Here is a 23,473-nt window from a genome sequence, read left to right as displayed (position 1 = left end):
TGTCTTCTGGACAACTGTCAGATCAGCAGTCTTCCCCATGATTGTTTAGCCTAGTGAACCAAACTGAGAGACCATTTTGAAGGCTCAGGAAACCTTTGCAGGTGTTTTGAGTTTATTAGCTGTTTGGCATGTCACCATATTCTAATTTGTTGAGATAGTGAATTGGTGGGTTTTTGTTAAATGTGAGCCAAAATCATCACAATTAAAAGAACCAAAGACTTAAACTACTTCAGTCTGTGTGCATTGAATTTATTTAATACACGAGTTTCACAATTTGAGTTGAATTACTGAAATAAATGAACTTTTCCACGACATTCTAATTTATTGAGATGCACCTGTAATCAGTACATCTTAGGATACTGCACTTTTACTACTTTTGCTGATGTTTCCAACTTTTTGAGGAAGAAATGTAATGTATTGCATATTTTATTGTATCAATGCAATCACTCCTTTGGTAGAATTTAAATTATCTATCGCTTTTAATAAAATATTAATTAAATGTTTTTTTCTTCTTTTGGAAGTAACAATGCTGATGAACTTGCTGTTCTTTTTTGCATTGCAAATGTATTTTAACAAGGACACATTTCTTAACATTTTGCTTAGATTTAAATTCTATCTTAATGAGTTTGTACTGAAAAATCTGTAAATTTTCTTTCTTTTTCATTTTGCTGTTTGCATTTACAGTGCTGTTTTTTCTTTGCAATCAATCAGTAGAGATATTAGTTACAAAAGTCTAACAGGATGAACATATAAGAGGAAACTATAAATTTATTAGCAGTTAAAAACAGGTTTGGTTTGAATACATATCAAGTCAATTCAAATGGGTTAAATAATTTAAAATTCACCTCATGTTCACATAATTGTGATTAAAGAAAGCTGTGTAATGTTTTAATAATGTATCATATATTAAAAACTGCAGTAAAACTTTACATCAGGTCAAGAGATCTGAGATTTTGCTTTGTTTTTTTTTTCTCTCGTGGCATAACATTCACACAAAAATGCAAGAAGTTTATGGTATATGAGAACACTGTTGACACAATCCTTTTCATAGAATATCTAAGAAGAGATGCAACAAGGTTGCTAGTTTATTTCATTTATGACCATTTACCAAACCATCATTAGTTACGGCTCCCAAAAGCGCTGGTCTCCTCATCTTCATCATGTTTTCCTTATCTCACAAAGTACTTTACTTCTACAATCTAAGTTCAATTACACCATCAGAGACACCTAAACCCAACACTACGGTATTGAGTGATGTGAAACACGACTCCAGGCCTCTGTCCCATTAGTGCCCGTTACTTATGGAACAAAACCATAACAAACTCATTGCATCATCATAAGCATCCTCATAAAACATTCACACCAGATGAAGCCACGAGAAACCCGTTGTCCATTGGCCAGCCAGCAGTCAGCCGAGAACAGGAGACCAGTTACCATTGGCTGCTCCCTGTCAGTAGCATCTCGACTGGAAGCACAAGTTCCTGTATCGATCCGGAGTTGTCCTCACCTCTGGCAGAGGAAGGGGGATTATTTTGTTGTATCAGTAATACGATACGATGAAAAGACTTACCACAAACTCAGACCAGCGCCTTTAGTACTAAATACCAGCAGACAGCGGTTTTCTTGAGCACATTGTTATAAAATGCTTTAATAAATAGTTTGATTTATTTCTAAGAACAAACATAAATTCCACTAAATGAACCAAATAACTTTTTTCAGAGCAATTCTTCTGTACAAAAAAAAAAAAAAAAAAAAAAATTACAGCTTAAAAAACAAAGCAAAACAAAAAAAAAAACTCTCCTACAGCTCCACCCCGTTTCCCTTCCATAACGGACATTGAGCTTAACTTGCTTATTTATACTTGTTTACTTGGATTTGATTGAGAACCAGTTGTTCAGGAACAGTTTTAGACGTTTCTCATCTTCCCATAAGCAAAAAACTAAATCTTAGATTTAACATCATGATGAAAGAAATCAAATCATAGCCAGCCATTTCTGAGGTAATCCATTTCTTTGAGCTGGTACCTCGAGTACAAATGCTTTACAACATAATTGTTCCCTTCATGAAGTTTTGTTCCAACCAAACAAACAAACAAACAAACAAGAAAGGAGAAAACATCATTTTGACATATCAGCATCTTTACAAGAAACAAGCAGCATGGTTTTATGATCAGCAAGAAAGGACAGGTGTGGAGAGGGAACAGGGGTCTTTAAGGAGGCGAATACACACGCCACAATACAGCACACGATCGTATAGGTGTCTAGTGAAAACAAAACCAACAACATAATAGGATGATCTCTGATTATATTTTTGTTCTGACTGTGGGACTCTGTATACATCTTACAAAACCTGCCATATCAACTGGCATAAATAAAAGGAATGGTGTAAAAAAAAAAGAAAAAAAGAAAAAACAATAACCATAATATTTAAATCATAATAATAATAATAATAATAAAAAAAGTGACTTAAGTTACTAAATTCAAATATACACAGCGACTCCTTTATTATATACACATATTTACAGATCTCTTGTCTTTGTTGAATACCTTGATGGTGATATGGGAGCTGCTCTTAAGACCAGCCTCTCCTCTTTGTCGTGATCTATCGGGTCAGGAGACCCTGAAACCGAGGGGCTTGTCCGAAGGCACTTGCGACCGACTCAAAATACTGCAATCCGTTTTTTAAAGAGCGTTCAGCCAAGACGACAGAAAGGACAGGAAAAAAAAACAAGGCCACTTTATAGGCACTGTAGCCCTCCTCATGGACGACGAGCTCGGTAAGGCAGGCGTGGAAGGAGAACAGATGAACGGTTGAAGGGGGATCCCCTGAAGCCAGTGTCCCCCACCCCCCGCACATGGTCTGCACCGAAATTGGGCCACTCGAAACAAAACCAAAAGCACAACCATTTGTAAACAACAACGTAAAAGTCTTTATACGGTTTCTCTCACGAGTTCCTTAGTCCTGCTCCTAATCCAGCAGTTTTTTTTCTCCGAAAACAAAGCAAGGCTTCTCAGCGCCTTCTTATAGAGAAATAGAATTTGCTTCCTCTGTACATAAAAAAGGGAACGAAAGATATTTGCCACTTTATCAGCCTCAAAAGAAGTCAAAAATAAAAAAAATAACACATGGGAAAAACTCAGTCTTTGTTTCTGAGATGGCCTTGGTCTCCTCGTCCTGCTCGTCGGAGCTCATACGCAGTGTTCTTTGTGCTCTTGGCCGGTGGCGGCGTTATTGACATTTTTACAGTTGTTGTCCTTTGGGCTGAAGCCTGTCCAGTAGGGTGCTTTGAGGGAAGGGCTGCTGCAGCTGCTGCTGTCGCTGCTCCGCGTGGTGCAGATCAGCCCGTTCTTGGTCCGCGCTGCAGGTTTAGAGTACTTTTGGATGGGACGCTTGCCCCCCTCTTCCACCAGCTCCAGCTCTTCCTCCTCCATCTCCTCCTCCTCCTCCTCCTCCTCCTCCCCGCTTGTGCAGGTCCGATCCGGGGAGCCCATGAGCTTGGTGCGCTCGTACTGCGTGTCCCGGTTGTCCTTGTGCTGCGGCCGCGTCAGGGGCCTCAGCGGTTCCCACTGGTTGTTGACGCTCTCCTCCACGGGCACGCGCTCCCGCCTCTCGCGCTCTTTTCGCCGCTTACGGGTCCACCACACGCAGACAATGACGCAGAAGACCCAGAGTACGCACAGGACAACGCACAACGCAGGCACCAGGTAGTCTGTATGGAAAGAGAATCGAGTCAGACATCTCAAAACTGGGATTCATGCCAAAAATAATGAACAGAAAGTAGGGATATACGACTTAAAACTATATTGGATATTGGCCGATGTAAGTCAATTTATCAGTAAAAGGTCATTATTGGCCAGCATTTGATATTTAATTGTGGACACTCATTCCACCAATTTTTATTTTTTTATATTATTCAAGACAAAATAGTGTATATATTAATAACATAAAATGGTGCGCATATATGATATAAATATTAGTGCGGTCAAATGATTAAATCGCATGCAAAATAAAAGATTTTGTTTACACAATACGTCTGTGTACTGTGATGATGTATATATAAATACACACGCATGTACATATTTTAGAACAATATGTTATTAGTGCTGTCAAATGATTAATCGCAATTAATTGCATCCAAAATAAAGGTTTGTTTACATAATGTGTGTACTGTTTATATTTATTATGTATATACAGTATAAATACACACATGCATGAATATATTTAAGAAAAATGTTACATTTATATATTAAATATTTATATATATAATATAAATTATATGAATATAAATATATACACACATGTAAATATTTTCAAAATATATACAGTGCGTGTATTTATATATATACACAATATAGGAGTACACACACATATTACGTAAACAAACTTTTATTTTGGATGCGATTAATCGTTTGACAGCACTATTAATAAATATATGTAAACACTATTTTGTCTAATTCAAATAGCAATAAACGCTCTTAAACAAAAATATTTTATACAATTTATATAATTCTATAATTAAGATAACTTATTTAGTCACTCATTAGCTACTGACAAGTTTTTTAATAATTAGACAAAATAGTATATATTTTGTAATATCAGCCATAACATTACACAAAAATAACCATCATCTTAACGGTATCAGCCACACCTTAAACAGAAAACAGAACTGAAATAATAGATACTTCCATGGGCCAGCATTAGATATTTAGTTATGGACACTCAATCCATCAATTTTTTGATGTTATTTGAAGCAAAATAATATAATATAATATAATATACACACTATTTTGTATTCACAATAATAATAATAATAATAATAATAATAAACACTAAAATAATTATATAAATTAAATTATAAATCAGAAGCCACTTAAACATTCATTAACTATTGACAAGACTTATTTTAGATCGTTTTTATTAGATGAAATAGTATATTTTTTAATATTGGCAATGACATTATAGAATCAAGATGAGGGAGAAAGAGTGTAAAACATTTGGCTTTAATTCCTATAGGTTTCAAATATATATAATTTTTTTTTTTACTCATTTATAATCGTCTTAACCAAAAAATCATTAAGTTTGTCCCATCATTCTTGTTAATGTATCGCTGTGGCGTGACAGATGACTGTGGAGGAGTTATATGACTGTGTCACAGGTTTATGGCCTCCTGCCCACAACTGCTGGATCCTCTCAGTACCCTTCCTCCTGTGACTCACAAAGACATTTAAGCTGCACTAATTGGTGGAGACGGGGAATTGACACTCGGTTGGGGGATGAAGGCTGGTTTTAGCCTTGAGGCCAGTTGGCCCCTGCTCTACTCACCCACTGGCTGGGACATGACCGGCATCTCCACTTTGACCTCGATGACGGCAAGCATGACGGTGCTGTTGTGCCGCTTGGACAGCGTGCTGACTATGGTACTAGCTGCCTCCTGGATCTGACTGTGGTTAGGCTGCTCGTCCTGCTGGAACGACTGCAGGAGAAATAGCGGGGATTAAAAATATATTAGATTGCCTTTCAAAGATTCCAAGTAAAAACCACCAACAAAAGGAACAATCTATAGTTATTTACTGTAAGTGTGAGGTTTTAGGGTGTTGCTGCGATGACACTTAACTATCCTTTATTGTTGATCTTCTACATCCAAGTTTATTTCTTGTAAACCAAAATAAAATTTGGTTGTGGAGGAACCAGTGGGCAATGGATGGTTAAACCACGCCACAACTCGAATGTTTCAAATTTGTTTACATCATACAAGTTTTGTGGTACAGACCCCAAAAAAACTAACATTTTGATACAAGAACAAAAAGAGACTTGTAATCAATCTACGACAATACGCTCAATGAAATAACTAAAACGAGAGCAGTCTTTATCCAAATAGCAGTAGACTCGATCATCTCAACTATGTTCTGTTTTCAACATGCAAAAACCTGCAGCTGTTCAAAGTTCCTGCCTACAGGTTCCATTTAAATGAGTCAGGCCAGTTAAACACGGGCTTTCAGTTAGTGACTTGTTACAACACTGCACGGATTTAGTGTAATATGATCGAGGATAAAGGATGCATTTGTAGGTAACCACTATTTGTAAGTTACTTCCGTAAAGCAAAATGTTTCATTGAACGCAGGAAACACGGCTTCAAATTACACAAAACTTGCCTGGAAGCACAAAGATATTAATTTCCATATCATTACCCAAGTATGTCTTTTTTTGTTATTTCAAGGATTATTTCAAGATTATTTGGTTGTGCAACATTTCATTGTCTGAAGACAAAAGTGTATATCCTAAGGCTGTGTGAGATGCGCTGAAGCCCAGTTCCAGCGCACTCCGTGTGGGTGGAGGGAATGCTGCAATGCAGTACGGCCCGCTGCTGGTCAGTCAACTGAATCTCATTACAACATAATGGGCTGGTTTGAAGAGGAGGCCGGTTGGCATTGCTCTAGGCGTCTGGGCATTTTGAGAAACTGCGCTCAACTCGGTGAGGAAATCAAATTTGCATCCATTAACAGATCTGTGCGATGAGTATCCAGGACCCCCGTGGTTTTGACTTTCTATTCCACTGATAATAGATCTTAGGGGCCCACACAACACTGCTGTGTGAAGGGTACAGGCGTGCAAAGGACTCATGAATATAAAACGTGCAAGCACAGAAAGCTCTCTTTAGGGTCTTTAAAATGTACTTACGATGGCCACCTCTACTGCATCCTGGTTTTTGTAGGAGAGGTCACAAAGAACCAACAGCGCGTGATCTTTCGCCAGGCTCCGCGTGGAAGGCATATACCTCAGCTCTGAGCAGACGTTCTCCACTGTTGCTCCCTAGAAGGCATAGTGCGTACTTAGAGGAACATTTCAGAAGAAAACACTATTGTGGATCATAATGTAATTACGTTGGTACGGTACCATATAACACTACCATGTTTTTTTGTACACTGTGGCTTGGCAATATACCATTTTTTGGACACAGACAGATTACTGGAAATACCAAAGTACCACACTAACACCATTGCTTTGTGGACATGATACCCTGGTAATATCATATTTTCTGGAATTTTTAGACATTTGGACAACTACAATACCAAAGTACAATGGTACTATGATATTCTCAGAAATATACCAACGTTTCTTGAGATAAGGCTATGGTAATATTAAAGTAAAGTTACTGCTATGTCTTTGTGATCATGTTACCCTGGTAATACCATGATTTTCTGGACACAACACCGTTCAAAATTAGAAGTCGGTAAGATTTTGTGAAGTTTCTTATGCTCACCAAGGAGGCATTTATTTGATAAAATCTACAGTAAAAACTGTAATATTGGGAACTATTAATGTAATTTTTTCATTTGATGACAAAGCTGAATTTTCAGCATCATTACTCATGTCACTTGATCCTTTAGAAATCATTCTAATATGCTGATTTGGTGCTCAAGAAACATTATCATCAATGTTGAAACAGTTGTGTTGCTAAATACTTTTGTGGAAAAACTGCTGTCTTTTCAGAATTCTTTGATAAATAGAAAGTAAAAAAACATTTATTTGAAACAGAAATCTTTTGAATGTATTCACTTTCGATCAATTTATTGCATGCCTGTAGTCTCTAGTGTGTCTCATGAATTGGATGCAGACAATGGCAATAAAGTGTTATTACCATGTTTTCAGGACATGGTAGCTTGTAATACCATGTTTTTTTTAACGCATCTCATAGACTATGGCAATGCCATGGTATTAATCACTATACCATGGTACCACCACAGGGTTTTTGTGTAATGGAACAAAACACCAACTTATAGGGGAATACTTACTTTGGGTAATTTGTCCCTGTTGAAAATAAGGGTGATGCGAGCACAGCTCTTGTCCAGATAGACCGAGTTGGGCTCACATTTAGTTTGAATGGTTGGGGCAGCATCAGGGCTTGAACAAAACCCCCACTGGTGGCAAGGGGGAGAGAGGCATGTCAGGAAGTTGTGTTCCAGGCATTCACGACCTCCTGGACAGGAGTGAAGCTCTCGCCCTGGCGTCCCTGGCAACAGGCACGGCCGCCGACCACACACCACCTGAGAAAGTGTCATGAACACATTGATTTATTTCTATAAATAAAAAGAGAAAAAGACTTGTTTTTGACATGTTTTCTTCAGACACTTACCTTGGTGCACTCCACTTTGCCGTTGACACATTGACAAGTATTGCATTCTTCCTCCCAGCGGCTGCCATGCGGGAACTGAAGTCCAGCATAGTGACATGTCTTCCCAATGCCAATGACTGCACCACAACACAAACACAAACACCGTAAGACTGGGGCCAATTCTAATTTAGGAGCAGATGCCTTTCCTGTCTGGAATGATTTAAGTCACATGATGCCAGGTCAATGCTCCTACAAACGATGCCGTCTGCCTTTCATGTCGTTCACTCCTTAGGAACCATATTCCCCGTTTTGTGGCTTTAGATCCACATCTATTAGCTTTTAGCTCATCTGTATGCTAGTGTGGCAAATCACCATATTATAATGATTTCTGAAGGATCATGTGACATTGAAGTAATGGCTGCTGAAAACTCAGCTTTGCCATCACAGAAATACACAACATTGTAGAACATATTAAAATAGAAAACAGCTGTTATTAATATTTCACAATCTTACTATTTTACTGTATTTTTTTTTCAAATAAATGCAGCACTGGTGAGCATAAAAGACTTCTTTCAAAACATTTTATAAACTTACCAACTCTGAACTTTTGAACAATAGTATATGCATTTAAAATGAACAGTGTTTATTTTCCAGGAAACATACAAAAAATATTTATGACTTATCCGGGACTAGAGAGCTTTTTGTCCAATCAAACGCTCTCTAGAGACAGAATGTCTCACCTGCTTCCGACTAACATGTAGAAATAATGTTCATGGCTGTGAAGTAAGTAAACCATTCAGGCTATTTTTGAGGATCTCACTAAGTAAAGCACATGATTGTATGGGGTCTTTAAGTTCCATTTCTCAATATAAGCAAAGCCGAGCAATAAAAAGAGATTGACAGTTTTAATGATTAAACAATAACTCTTACACTCTTGGCATTGAGGTCCGGTGCGACCGAGTGGGCAGACACATCGGAAGCCATTGATCTCATCCACACAGGTGGCACCGTATGCGCAAGGTGACGACTGGCACTCATCAATGTCTGGTGAAGCAAAGATAACATGCATTCGCATCAATACGCCTACTGCCCAGGGCAGAAATGTCAAATGGTTAAGAAAGCTAAAACTGTGATTTGAAATCAATACATAAAGTGTCAGGATTGATGGCGTTCCCATGGCTGCACCTCAGAAAATGAGGCCGAGGAAATGCATGGAATCCTTAAAGAGTAAGTCAGAGCCATCAATGGACACAAGAGAAAACAAGGAGAGGAATTTTTCCACTGGTTGAATAATTTATCTCCTCTGTCTGTTTGTGAGCCATGGCTAACCTTTGACCCCCGAGGAGGTCAAAGGCCACGAGATGCTCGGTAATCCACCAACACCCTCTTTCTATACATCCCTATTCTTTCCTCCCCGAGATACTCACTGATACGACAGTCGGGTCCAGCAAATCCAGGGGCGCATTCACAGCGGAACCAGTTCACCCCGTCCACGCAGATTCCTCCATTGTAGCTGCAAGGAGACGTGAGGACAATGAGGTTATCAGGCCAAAGAGACACCTTCGCCCCAGTGATTGACATAATACTTCCAATATACATGCAAAGAAGTGGAAAGGCAGGAAAAAGGGGGAAGAGAAGAGTGAAAGAGAGATGGACGAAGAGGGATGCGGGATACCGGCACCTTTCAGATGCAAATCCCCACAGTGGCTCCTTGCTGGGATCCCCACCCCCTACTCCCACCCCACCTCCCAAATCCCTTGCTCCCAGGTCAGCGATGAAGAAAGGCAGGAGGACAGAGCAGGCTGGGAGAAAAAGAGCCTGTCCGTCCCCTCCTCCCCTCACCGCTGGGGGTGCTCTTTTAGGGCCATCGGCTCTATTGTGGTCCCCATTAAAACCAGCCCGGGGTCTCCTGAGCTGTCGGATTTAGGGGTGATTTAGGGACATCTTCTCCAGTCTTTACAACCAGCGTCCCCCCTCGAACCCCTCCCCTCGGTGCATCCGCTCGCAGAGAATGGGGGTTAGCGGGGCAGGAACAACAGGGTGGAATAGGGCAGAAAGCCACATTAGAAGGGTTATTCCTAGCCGTCTATGTTGTACAGGGAAGGGGAGGGTCGCCCCAAACAGAGGGCACAACAGATCTACCAGCGTCCCGGGGCAGAATAGAGTAAATAAGAAGGGAGATAACTGCAGAGCCAAATAGGTCTTTGGCTTCTTACCAGGGGTGAGGGTTGCAGTCGTTGATGTCTGCGAGGAATCAAAAGAGAGGAAGAGGGCGTCAATTCGAGAGATTTGTGCATCGATCGGATGTAATTTAAGACTTTTGTGGATCTTGATGTTTGCTTTCAGTGGTATGCAGACATGCACTGGCAGCTAAATTGTGAATGGTGGAATTCACTCACTTTGAGCGCAGGTGGGCCCCTCCCAGCCGTCTTTACAGATGCAGGTGAACGCGTCACCACCACCCACGCATGTTCCTCCGTTCAGGCAGGGGCTGGATGCGCAAGTGCTGTTCTTTGCTGAAGTAGAAAGATGAAATGGAAAAGTTACAGCAAGTGATTCTGTAGACTAGTCTATGACAAATTAGGGTCTTCCAAGGGCCAAAAGCTAGGGGGTCTGAAGAAAATTTCAGAATATGCTACTAAATCAAAAACAATTTTCATTTTCAACTAAAATTACATTCTTAATTAAGGTTTTAAGCCTCGAATCAAATGAACCAACTCCAAAATGAATAGCAATATTTGTTTTGAAGGAAAAAAGACAAAGATAGACGACTGACTGTGTACTTTTATATACAGTACATTGTGTTAAATCAAAAAAGCAACCATGATACAATATAAAACTGAAAATAAATATATTACTATTACTGTTTATTAGAAAAGTGTTTGGGAACTGATATTTATGCACGCTCATACACACACACACTTAATATATGTATTTTATGTATGCATACTATTCATAAATGTATGTGCCATTTAATTATTTGGAAAAATATTTTGGATTCATTTTCTGTATAGGCATTTAAAAATAAAAAGTAAATTTTTTCAAAAAATGTTTTTAAATGGTTTCAATCTCTGAACTAAATTAAGCAGCGATAATAATATAAATATATGAATATAAATACATCTAAAAATAATGAAATAACAGAATGAATGAATGAAGAGTTACACTTTATTTTAAGGTGTCCTTGTTACAGTATAATTATACATTTAAATACGGAGTAATATTTATCAACTACATGTACTTACTATGTGGTTAGGGTTAGAATTAGGGTTCGGCTTAGGGTTACTTGCATACTATTATAACAACAATTATTTATGCATAATTATAAGTACATATAACGTGTAACAAGGACACCTTAAAATGAAGTGTTACCGAATGAAGGACCATTTATATAAATTAAATCAGCAACCACAATACAATATAAAACTGACTATATGGTATGTTTAATGAGCGTTGAGAATGCAGGATTGCAAAACTGACAGAGTGCTGAGAGGGACTGATTTGCTTATATACTTTGTAATGCTTCATGTAAGTGATGAGAGTCTATGAATAGTTTGAGCTTATGTTTTTGGTTCAAAATATCTTAGAAACCCGACTGTGAATAAAGGGAGTATGAAAACTGAACTTTCACAGAGGTCTACTCACCCGTGTTGCATGTACTTCCTCCCCATCCAGGAGGGCAGGCGCAGCGGAAAGTGTCTACGTGGTCATAGCAGGTCCCTCCATTACTGCATGTCATGGCATCACATTGATTTTCACCTAAAGACACCAACAACGATTTAAAATATTACCAGTCAGTTGACATATGCAGTTAAACTACATAATAGGAAAAGAGGAAGTACTTTGACATAAAACAAGGAGCGGTAACGCACGTGAATGACAGGTCTTTCCTTTCCAGCCATTGGCACATTCACAGTAGAAGTCATTGACCAGGTCCACACAGTGGCCGCCATTCTTACAGGGGCTCCGACTGCACTCGTTCACATCTGAGTGCAGAAACGCAAGTGAAAAAGGTTAGATACTGAATGTAAAGAGGATCAAGATGATGAGGAAGATGAAGATGGACACTCACTGTGGTCGCAGAGGTCACCCTCCCAGCCGTCCGGACAGAAGCATTGGAAAGAGCTGATCCCGTCGATGCAGGTGCCTCCGTTTCGACACGGATTGCCCACGCAGTCATTTACATCTGGATAATCAATATAAAAAATTTCCATGAACATCAAGATTTTAGCACAAAATGTACATAGACAATGGGGTTCAAAAACCACACAAATCAGATTGATCATGTGAACTTTGTACAGATGGTCAGATGTTATTGCTTCCACTGATGCCCAAGATGCTATTTGGACTTTTTTTTAATATAATAATTTTCGGCTTAATTGGCTTTGTGGCCAATTATGACGAATACATTTTCAAATATACTATGCAACTAACGAATACAAGCTTATTTATAAAATTATTAAATCAATAATTATGACTACTAATAAAATAAGTGTTATTAAAAGTCTTATTTATTTGAAAATTTGTCTTAAATTTTCAATTTCGAGGGGTAATGCTAGCTGTAAAGAATTGGCTCAAAATAGTTTTACAGCACAAGAATCTGCTAAAATTGCTTAAAATGTCATTTCAATTACCCATCTATTATGTAAGGATAAACTAAATGAATTGAAAAGCAAATAAACAAGGATGAATAGGCATCACATGAATATGATTAAAAAAAGGAAAAATGGTAAAAAAGTAAGGATGACTCACTCTCGTGGCAATAGGTTCCTGTAAAGCCGAGCTCACAGGTGCAGGTGAAGTTGCCGCCCGGCTGGCTGATACAGCGGCCATGAGGACCACACACATTGGAGTTGATGTGTCTCACACCCCCATCTGAGCTGTTACTCGCCACAGCAATTGTACAGCTGTCAATCACTGGGAATGAGAAAACATGACAAGCAGGAATTAAGGTGGACTATTGTGCACTATTGTACAAAAGCAGGTCATCTTTGGCTATTGCATCTCGGTCGGCAGCAGAACAGGAAGGGCAGTACCTTGGCAAGGGGTTGTCTTGCAGTGGTCCTTGCGGTTTTCACAGGTCTTGCCCTCGTAGTCTTCAAGACAGGCGCAGTAGAAGTCACCCGGCAGGCTGTAGCACGAAGCCTTGTTCTGACAAGGGTTCGGTTCACAGGGGTTTGGGTGAAACAGACTCTCCACCTTCAAATGAGACAAGGAGCTTGAGTTAGACCTGTCTTCTTAAACTATAGTGTCTTACTTAACAGTCAGGTAAGCGGTGGAAGGCTCCCATAAGCCTACAGCTAAAGGAGACAGCACCATTATACTCACACAAGAGACCAATCAAAACAAACTGTGCAGCTAAATTTAGACATCCTTCCTCTCTTACCGAGCATATTCAACTGGGACGAGGAACACTTTTGCACATCTAGTTCTTCTTCTACCTCGACTTGGCCTTGTTCTGGTAAATATTCTTAGAAATGAATTTCTAATTCAGACAGAAACCCATGACTCTTACTATGTTCTTTTAATATGTTAACATATTAAATATAAACTTTACATAATTTTATATAAATTAAAAACAAACAAACATATATTTCTCTTTAAATGGCCCCATGTTATGACCAATGAATTTTCAAATATGCCATGTAATTATTTAATATTATTTAATAACTTAAAAAGTGGGCTTTCCTGTAGCTCAATAATTATTACTATGAATACCAAAACTATTAAAACACACTATATTATATTATATTATATTATATTATATTATATTATATTATATTATATTATATTATATTATATTATATTATATTATATTATATTATATTATATTATATTATATTATATTATATTATATTATATTATATTATATTATACACAAAAGTGGCTTTAGAAGAGGCTTTTCTGACCACAAGTCAATCACTGGTCTTCAGTCCACAGCAATCTATCATTTTGCAATTGAGTTTGCCAATCTGTCTGAGGTAGACTTAGGACACGTTTACATGTTCTGTTCACATGCGCTATTTGTTAACTATGGTCTAGGACACAAGCAGACGGACGTCTTTACCCATTGCATCACGTCTCTCTTGCCATGGGTGCCACATTTTTAGGATGCTGTGTCAAATTCTCTATGGGTCAAGGGTATTATTATTATTATTATTATTATTATTATTATGCATTCATTTTTTATAATTATTTTTTCTAAATTAATGTGTTAAATTGACAGCCAAATACAATATTATTATTTTTTGTGAACACTTAAAATAAAACAGTTATTTTAAATTAATACTTCACAACATTACTGTTTTACTGTATATCAAATAAATGCTGCCTTGGTTAACATAAGATACACAAAAAAACACTACAAACACCTGTTCCAATCATGTTTACTGATTAATGTAGGTTTCTGCAGATATAACCCCCTTAATATTCCAACTTCCCATTCTTCTCATAAATGTATTTCTAGGGAGACAAACCTTTGTTGGAATGTAAACAACCTCTCTAAAGTACACATCATGCCAGATGCCATGTAAGGTGTCAGTTCGTACTATAACGCTATTTTCACGAGCTCCAAGACTACATTTATTTTATTAGGGATATACATTGTATATACTGGAAGCCGAACGCCTGCACAAAGCACTTATTCACAGTCAGTGATGTAAGCGGAGCGTCTGCAAACCAGACTGTATCAAGATACATTAAACTGATAGAGCAGACACATGTACGGGATAATCAGCCATCTGTAACAGATCCAAATAAAGAAACCCAGTTGGATGGCTTTCACACAGTGGTATGTTGGTAGTTAAAACTGGTCAACATATAATTTTAAAATATGAATCTGAGGCTTACTATAAGTTAACAGATCTTAGAAGATTTTATATAGTTGTTTGAGAATTTTACTGCATCTAGAAGTAGTACAATCACAGATTTATAATGACTTAGTTCAATTAACAGATCTGATCCCATATCAAAACATGTTAGATGTCAATACTGGACCAAAGCTTTATATGCAGCCTCATATGCTGAAAACAGCTCTACCAGATCAAAAGCTTCCCTAGTATAGTCTCACTTCTCCAAGAGACTGCAGACGGTATGGTCTAATGTGAGCTCATGGCACGCCAGGCATGAATATAACGTGAAAAATCAAGGTCTTCTCTTTCCCGGGCTGATTGTGGGCAGGCGGCCAGGAGGGCAAGAGAAGAGTTGCCTCATTCACTACAACTTATTTTTAGTCTGCACAGTAAGATGAGACTGGCTCAGGACCAGCTTTCTATGGAAGTCCATCTTTAGCCTGTCACTAGACTTAAACTGGCTCCAGACCAGTAATAATGGCTACATGAAGAAAAAAATACTTCAGCCCTCCACCCAAACCCTACTCTAGTTACCCTGGCGCACCTGTGGCGGAATAGCAGGCTTGATCTGCCTTACACCAAGGCTTTAAACATGCATACATGCAACGGCAGGGGTTCTGACCAATTTAGCCGTGCCGAACGAGATTGTGAGCAAAGCATGAACGGAAAAGTGACCATCTGTAGTAACTAAATGTCATCGATTAATCAAGACTGAGCCCCACTGTTTCCATTAAATGTTTATAAACCAACAGAAGCATTCTGACTAAACCTGAATCACTGTCATTTCCTGTCTGCTTTACCTACTATTTGTATAATAAAACAGGGAAAAAGGCAAGGCAAAAATTAAGAACACAAAACAAAACAAAACAAAACAAAACATCAAAACACAACAAAACAATACAATAAAAACATCTGGGCATAAAACAAAAACAGAAATGAAAACATCTGGGCACCACAAAACAAAACCAAAAACAACCTGAAAAAAAAAAAAAAAAGCCCAAAACAAAACCTGAAAACAAACAAAAAAAAAACACACACACATCTGGGCATAAAACAACAAAGCAAAACAAAAAACATCTGGGCATAAAATAAAACAGAAAACTAAAAAAATCTGGGCACAAAACAAAACCATCTGGAAACAAAACAAACATCTGGGCACCACAAAACCAAACATGCTATCATGTTTGGTTTTGTCATGTCTTTAACACTATAAACAGTAAAGATAATCACCTCACAGAGCATCCCTGCATAGTTTGGCGGGCATTCACAAACAAAACTGTCCAGAATGACATGGCAGCGGCCGCTGTTTTGACAAGGACCACTGGCACATTTGTTCCTTGAGACTTCACAGTGCAAGCCCACAAAACCTGGAGGACACTGACAGTGGTAACCTCCATGAACCAGCTCCTGCACAGACACAAATAATATGACGCTTAATATAAATAACAATTAATTGATACGCTATAGTAAACCAAGAATTGTAAAGGCTGTACCTTGCATGTTGCTCCATTCTGGCACTGTCCGTGGCAGCCATTGAGATCTGCAGTCATGGGCAAAGTAAATGAAGCAATTAATCAATGGCTAAGTGGACGAAATCAGGACAGCAGTTAGGGGCAGCTGAAGACGTGCAATTAACTCGAATTAGATGAGCTTGGTGAGTGCGTTGAAGATGGAAATGTTAGTACAATCAACACAAACGTGAGGTACAACCAATAATCCAGCATGCAACAGCAGATGAAGCCTAAGACAAAATATACAGTGTGCAGAGCCCCGCAGGATATCAAGTGTCCAAAGAGGAAACCCTGAGCGCCACTATAGTGTATGCTGTTAAAGATGGAGGAAAGGAGAGGAGAGGAGCACGAGGAGATACTGACTGATGTCACAGTTCTGTCCAGCCCATCCTTGAAAGCAGTCACAGTGATATCCACCAATCATGTTTTTGCAAGAGTGAGCATTTACACAAGGCTTCCCCATACATTCATTTGCATCTGTGAAAGTGAGGGAAAGAAATAGTTGGGAGATTTTGTAGACAATCGGTAGATTGGGAGATTGAAGAGAAGGAGATAGGAAGTGTAGAGTAGCAGGAGAGGGGCAGAGAAATTTGAGATCTCGTTGTGTAACCCCACCACCATTAAGCCCATTGAACAGTCTGCTGGCTTGAAACTCTAACAGTCCCAAGGATGCCAGTCTGCTTGACTTCCTGATCAATGACCATTACACAGCAAAAAATAAAAAATAAATAAAAAATAAACACCTTTATCAGTATATTTGGCTTGTTCTATGAGAAAAAAATCTAAACATCCGTACAACAAGATCATTTTACTTAAGATATTAAGACTTTCAATATTCAAATTTCAATTTCAAAGACTTTCAGTATTCAAAAGATGCATCTTAAATGACCCTACTGTATTACAATAATATATATAATATAATATAATATAATGGTATAGTATAGTATGTATTGTAAATATACACACTACCAAGTTTGAGATTTTTTATATTCTGGAAAGAAGTCTGACCAAAGCTACATTTATTTGACCAAAAATGGAAAAAGTAATATTATTACAATTTGAAATCACCGTTTTCAATTTGAATTAATTTTAAAATGTTAATTTAAAATGTAATTCTATGATGCCCATTCAGTCTTCATTGGCTACGTTTACATACAACCAAATAATCCGTTTGTAATCAGATTGACAGCTCAATCGGACTCAAAAGCCTTCATGCAAACACCTTAATCGATCTGACTGAGCTCGATCTGAAAGAAATTTAGATCGGATTGAAGGGGGTGGTTTATTCCTTTTCTAATACGATTGAGAGTGAATGTAAACACTCGATCGGATTGAAAACCGAAACTGAAAGGAATGCGCATGTGCAATGATGCAGAAATAGCGTAATGACGTATGACATGCGGAACGAGCGGTTCTTCATTTTGAATAAACTGTTGTATAAATGCGTGTCCTGTCATTATAAAACTCTTTCACTCAAAAACAAATAAAGAAACGGTGTAGGAGAGTGGTTACAGACAGAAACTATATTTGTGCAGTGTGTGCATGTAAAAAAAAAAAAAACAATTACGATTTGAAGCTTGTGACATAAAACGCGTACATCAACCCAATCACTTTATTTAGCGTTCAGGTAAACTCTACAGTCAGATTCATCAATCGGAATGAATTCATGTTTTTGCCCCCATTTTTCATGAGCTGAACTCAAAGATCTAAGACTTTTTTCTATGTACACAAAAGGCCTATTTCTCTCAAATATTGTTCACAAATCTGTCTAAATCTGTGTTAGTGAGCACTTCTCCTTTGCCAAGATACTCCATCCACCTCACAGGGGTGGCATATCAAGATGCTGATTAGACAGCATGATTATTGCACAGGTGTGCCTTAGGCTGGCCACAATTAAAGGCCACTCTAAAATGTGCAGTTTTACTGTACTGGGGGTGTGTGTGTGTGTGGGGGGGTGTGTGACCATCATAGTATCTGGTGTGACCATCATTTGCCTCACGCAGTGCAACACATCTCCTTCACATAGAGTTGATCAGGTTGTTGATTGTGGCCTGTGGAATGTTGGTCCACTCCTCTTCAATGGCTGTGCGAAGTTGCTGGATATTGGCAGGAACTGGAACACGCTGTCGTAGTATACGCCGATCCAGAGCATCCTAAACATGCTGAATGTGTGACATGTCTGGTGAGTATGCTGGCCATGCAAGAACTGGGATGTTTTCAGCTTCTAGGAATTGTGTACAGATCCTTGCAACATGGGGCCGTGCATTATCATGCTGCAACATGAGGTGATGGTCATGGATGAATGGCACAACAATGGGCCTCAGGATCTCGTCACGGTATCTCTGTGCATTCAAAATGCCATCAATAAAATGCACCCGTGTTCGTTGTCCATAACATACGCCTGCACATACCATAACCCCACCGCCACCATGGGCCACTCGATCCACAACGTTGACATCAGCAAACCGCTCACCCACACAACGCCATACACGCTGTCTGCCATCTGCCCTGTACAGTGAAAACTGGGATTCATCCGTGAAGAGAACACCTCTCCAAAGTGCCAGACGCCATCGAATGTGAGCATTTGCCCACTCAAGTCGGTTACGACGATGAACTGCAGTCAGGTCGAGACCCCTACGAGGATGACGAGCATGCAGATGAGCTATCCCTGAGACGGTTTCTGACAGTTTGTGCAGAAATTCTTGCTTGCAAATTGTTGCAGCAGCTGTCCGGGTGGCTGGTCTCAGACGATCTTGGAGGTGAAGATGCTGGATGTGGAGGTCCTGGGCTGGTGTGGTTACACGTGGTCTGCGGTTGTGAGGACGGTTGGATGTACTGCCAAATTCTCTGAAACGCCTTTGGAGACGGCTTATGGTAGACAAATGAATATTCAATTCACGGACAACAGCTCTGGTGGACATTCCTGCAGTCAGCATGCCAATTGCACGCTCCCTCAAAACTTGCGACATCTGTGGCATTGTGCTGTGTGATAATACTGCACATTTTAGAGTGGCCTTTTATTGTGGCCAGCCTAAGGCACACCTGTGCAATAATCATGCTGTCTAATCAGCATCTTGATATGCCACACCTGTGAGGTGGATGGATTATCTCGGCAAAGGAGAAGTGCTCACTAACACAGATTTAGACAGATTTGTGAACATTTGAGAGAAATAGGCCTTTTGTTTACATAGAAAAAGTTCTGATCTGTGAGTTCAGCTCATGAAAATGGGGCAAAAACAAGTGTTGCGTTTATAATTTTGTTCTATATATATATATATATATATATATATATATATATATATACAAAATGTACAATTAAAATAAAATTGATATAGAAAATAAACAAGAAATATATTCTAAAATGTTCTTCTTAAATATATCTTGTTTTAAGGAAGTTTAATTTTTTTTACTGACAAACAAGACAAAGTACGTAGAGAAAAAAAAAAAAGATTTTTTGCATCGTAAACTAAAGGTCCACTCGTAATCACCCCTCCTTCTGCTCATCTCTCCTCAATTAGCCTACAGCAGGTGACCAGCCAGTTCAGGGGGCTATGACTCTTTTGACTTTGCCATGAAAAAAAACTAGTGCTTATTAGGTGTTTAAATATTCATCAGGGGCCCCTAGTGAGTTGCGCTCCGCTCCCCTGCACACCTGTCCTCCAGGAAACACGACTCCCCATCATGTTCAGGCCTGGCTCTTGTGAGTGAAACCCAAGCTGGAGGCTAAGGTTCGAAGTGTAAGATGAGCAGCCCGACTCCTGTTCCCACCCCACGCTTGTTTACAGGTCACAATCCACTTCCTTTCACATTCATCACTTCCCCTGACGAGGGCTGCACACTATTGTGAGCAAAAGGATGATGGAAACTCCAGTGGCGCCTGCAATGCCATCTGATCTAGTCTTAGATCCAGGTCTAAGGCTGGCCCTCCTTGTTACATATGCATATATGGCTTACAGTCTTACAGTCAACAAGGATCAGGTTGCCACTATTACAAGTTCTTCATGCAGTCTAATCAAATCACTTGTTTCAACTCTTGCTTTGCCTAAAACATATGCAGGCTTGTCAAGTGCATGCAATTTATATCTAACGCACCATATTCAACCATTCGGATGCATAATGGTTCATATTTTTCAACTAATGGCAATGCAAAAATGAATAATATGGTATGAGTGGATGGTCTGATGAACAGTGCGTATATTAAAAACTCAAATGCTACAGTTCAAAACACAACTGCAATACAGGAGGATCTCAATCTTACCGATTTGACAGGTCTTCCCAACCCACTGAGGAGGGCAGACACACTCAAAGCCATTTTCCAGGTCGATACATGTTCCGCCTTGTGCACACGGGCTGGAGGCACATTCATCCATGTCTGCAACATCAACACAAAATCATGTTTCATTCTGCAGATATGAAAAACACACCTGAAATTGCGCTTTACAATAACATGCTGAGAGACAGTTTGCATTAAAAAACGCTATTACAGGAGTTACATATTATGGGATGTTTTCAGTTTCATACATATAAACATTCAAACTGGCCAATTTTACACCCAGCATGTGTGTGCAGGCTATTCACCGCCCACCACACACACACACACACACACACACACACACACACACACACACACACACACTGCAGATACACATACTAGAGAAAGAATCAGTTACATTGATTAAAAATGATACAAAGTAGGTCAAACCATTATGATGTATACAGTGCAATGGAAAAATCAACATATCTGCTTTATTGTTTATATTGAAAACAATAAATGTGAGCAATTTAGATGATGAATTGCTTCCTTTGTCTGCAAGGTAGGTCCCAATCTGGTGCAATAATAAACAATTCAAATGATGTACAGTCACACAAGTGCAAGTATAGGGATGTTTCATAATGGCTTCACACATATCCAGTCATATTTACACATATTATTGTTTTTAATAACTTGTTACTTTACGTAATGTGAAGCTGTGTTTGTCTTCTCCTTTGCATCATTCAAAAAAATGATGCATTATATATAATATAATATAACTTAATATAATATAATGGTGGTTAAACGGCTATGGAGAAAGGGCAGGAGAGAGTGTCAGTGTGTTCATCAGAAAGAGCAAAGGCTTTTCTTTATGCAAGACAGTGACACGATTAGAGTTCGATATAATCCAGGTCGCCAGATTAGCTGCTATTAGAGCACAAATCGTTACAGTTTTAATACGGGCACAAAGGCACAAAGAACTGAGCAGCAGCCATTTGAAATTTGGAAGAAAATAGGAGGAAACAAAAACAAGAGAAATTCCTCCCTCCTTTCTTCTCGCTCTAGTCTTATACATATATTGTGGTGAATGGGGTGGAGCGGGGTGTGTAAAAGGGTCAGACAGGCAAGTGAAGAGGGAAGAGGTGGGGGGAAAAACCTTTATGGGCAAAATGGTGGGGGGGGTGAATGTCCAAATTCCAGCAGGGGACCCTGCTGTTGCTATGACGATGGAAACACAGCCCCATATGTGTGGTGGATGAGACCAAGGAGGTAGGATGTGGAGGGAGCGATGAAGAGTGCGAGAAATACCAAAAATTAAAACACTGGGCCTCCTGGAGGTGAGAAACACATTTGCAACCGATCAAATACGAGCTCTGTGGAGCTAAAGTGGGATGCTTTGTGGAACGGGAGGGGTGGAGAAGGAAGGGCGGCCCATGACACACTGCGTTCTCAATTTGTGAAGCCAAATGCTGGTTCAAAGTGAAGACAGATTATGCAAATCCCCCCTGTCTCAGTGATGGGTATCACCAGACTCTAATCCGGGACCCGTAAGAGCTCAAGCTACGCTCGCCATGTGATGGGACCCCGCTGTGCTGCCAAGATCCAAGACCGGCTTCCCCTGCCATATACCTGACACATCCCAGCATGACAAGCAGCCAAGCGGCACACTGGCAACAGCATCTGGACACATGTTGGGGAGGGGATGGGTGTCTGTGCTCTAGTCTAGGTCTGTAACTAGGTCTCCAGACATAACAGATTGAGCCCGGAAAAAGACAGACGGGAAGGTGCACGGAAGGTTTACGCACCTTTAGCACAAGTGGGGCCCTCCCAGCCTGATGGACACTGGCACTCAAACCCGCTCGAGACTTCATGACACGTGCCTCCATTCGCACAGGGGTTGGAAACACATGCATGTTCAGCTGCAAAACACAACAATGCATCATAAATACAGACAGAAAAGACACTGATAAAATGCCCTGACTTCATGATTTTTTGCTCTATCCATCCATCCATCCATTAATCAATTGAATTTTCCATCTAATTATCAATTCTATCCATTTATCAATTTATAAATCAATCCATTTATCCATCCATTTATCAATCTATCCATTAAAGGGATAGTTCACCCAAAAATGAAAATTTGATGTGTATCTGCTTACCCCCAGGGCATCCAAGATGTAGGTGACTTTGTTTCTTCAGTAGAACACAAGATTTTTAACTCAAACATTTTTTTTTTGTTTTTTTTTGCCTCTCAAAGCTTTGGAATGCTTGGAACCCATTGACTGCCATTATACGACTGACAAACCGCAACGGTTTGAGTTAAAAATCTTCATTTGTGTTCTACTGAAGAAACAAAGTCACCTTCATCTTGGATGCCGTGGGGGTAAGCAGATAAACATCAAATTTTCATTTTTGGGTGAACTATCCCTTTAATCCTTGCATTCACTTATCCATTAGTTCATCCTTTTATCACTATCAGGCCATCTAACATTTTTCTATCCATCCATCCATCTATTTATTACCCATCCTTGCATCCATCAATCCCAACATTAATTCATCTACCCATTTATCGGTCTATCCATTCTTCCATTTATCAATCAATCAATCAATCAATCAATCAATCAATCAATCAATCAATCAATCCATCCAAACACCACCCATTCAACCAATCCATATTTTTTTCTATTCATTCCTCCATATATCCATCATTTTTCTATTCATCAATCCAATTTTCCATTTATCTATT

The 23,473-nt window shown here is 39.2% G+C and overlaps 1 protein-coding gene across 2 annotated transcripts in view; it reads right to left on the bottom strand.

The window, feature by feature from the left end:
• Positions 1 to 2,138: 2,138 nt before the first annotated feature.
• The window catches only part of jag2b (jagged canonical Notch ligand 2b), a 52,752-nt gene continuing 31,417 nt past the window's right edge, over positions 2,139 to 23,473 (bottom strand). Inside the window, exons 8-26 of one of the 2 annotated variants that reach the window (XM_058755809.1) lie at positions 22,533 to 22,646; positions 20,734 to 20,847; positions 16,839 to 16,952; positions 16,458 to 16,504; positions 16,195 to 16,371; positions 13,150 to 13,312; positions 12,866 to 13,030; positions 12,186 to 12,299; positions 11,986 to 12,099; positions 11,759 to 11,872; positions 10,513 to 10,629; positions 10,330 to 10,357; positions 9,541 to 9,626; positions 9,044 to 9,157; positions 8,135 to 8,250; positions 7,794 to 8,045; positions 6,679 to 6,810; positions 5,323 to 5,473; positions 2,139 to 3,709 (exon numbers count right to left, since the gene is read on the bottom strand). In XM_058755809.1, coding sequence (XP_058611792.1) covers positions 3,189 to 3,709; positions 5,323 to 5,473; positions 6,679 to 6,810; positions 7,794 to 8,045; positions 8,135 to 8,250; positions 9,044 to 9,157; positions 9,541 to 9,626; positions 10,330 to 10,357; positions 10,513 to 10,629; positions 11,759 to 11,872; positions 11,986 to 12,099; positions 12,186 to 12,299; positions 12,866 to 13,030; positions 13,150 to 13,312; positions 16,195 to 16,371; positions 16,458 to 16,504; positions 16,839 to 16,952; positions 20,734 to 20,847; positions 22,533 to 22,646 — 2,753 coding nt within the window. In that variant the 3' untranslated portion in view covers positions 2,139 to 3,188. The remainder of the gene's footprint in view (positions 3,710 to 5,322; positions 5,474 to 6,678; positions 6,811 to 7,793; positions 8,046 to 8,134; positions 8,251 to 9,043; positions 9,158 to 9,540; positions 9,627 to 10,329; positions 10,358 to 10,512; positions 10,630 to 11,758; positions 11,873 to 11,985; positions 12,100 to 12,185; positions 12,300 to 12,865; positions 13,031 to 13,149; positions 13,313 to 16,194; positions 16,372 to 16,457; positions 16,505 to 16,838; positions 16,953 to 20,733; positions 20,848 to 22,532; positions 22,647 to 23,473) is intronic. The other variant, XM_058755810.1, reaches the window with a different exon arrangement.

Source organism: Onychostoma macrolepis, chromosome 20 (assembly GCF_012432095.1).
Source record: "Onychostoma macrolepis isolate SWU-2019 chromosome 20, ASM1243209v1, whole genome shotgun sequence".
In the NCBI taxonomy this organism is placed as follows: domain Eukaryota; kingdom Metazoa; phylum Chordata; class Actinopteri; order Cypriniformes; family Cyprinidae; genus Onychostoma; species Onychostoma macrolepis.
The sequence above is the reverse complement of the archived record's forward strand: the minus strand, read 5'-3'. Positions and strand labels throughout refer to the sequence as shown.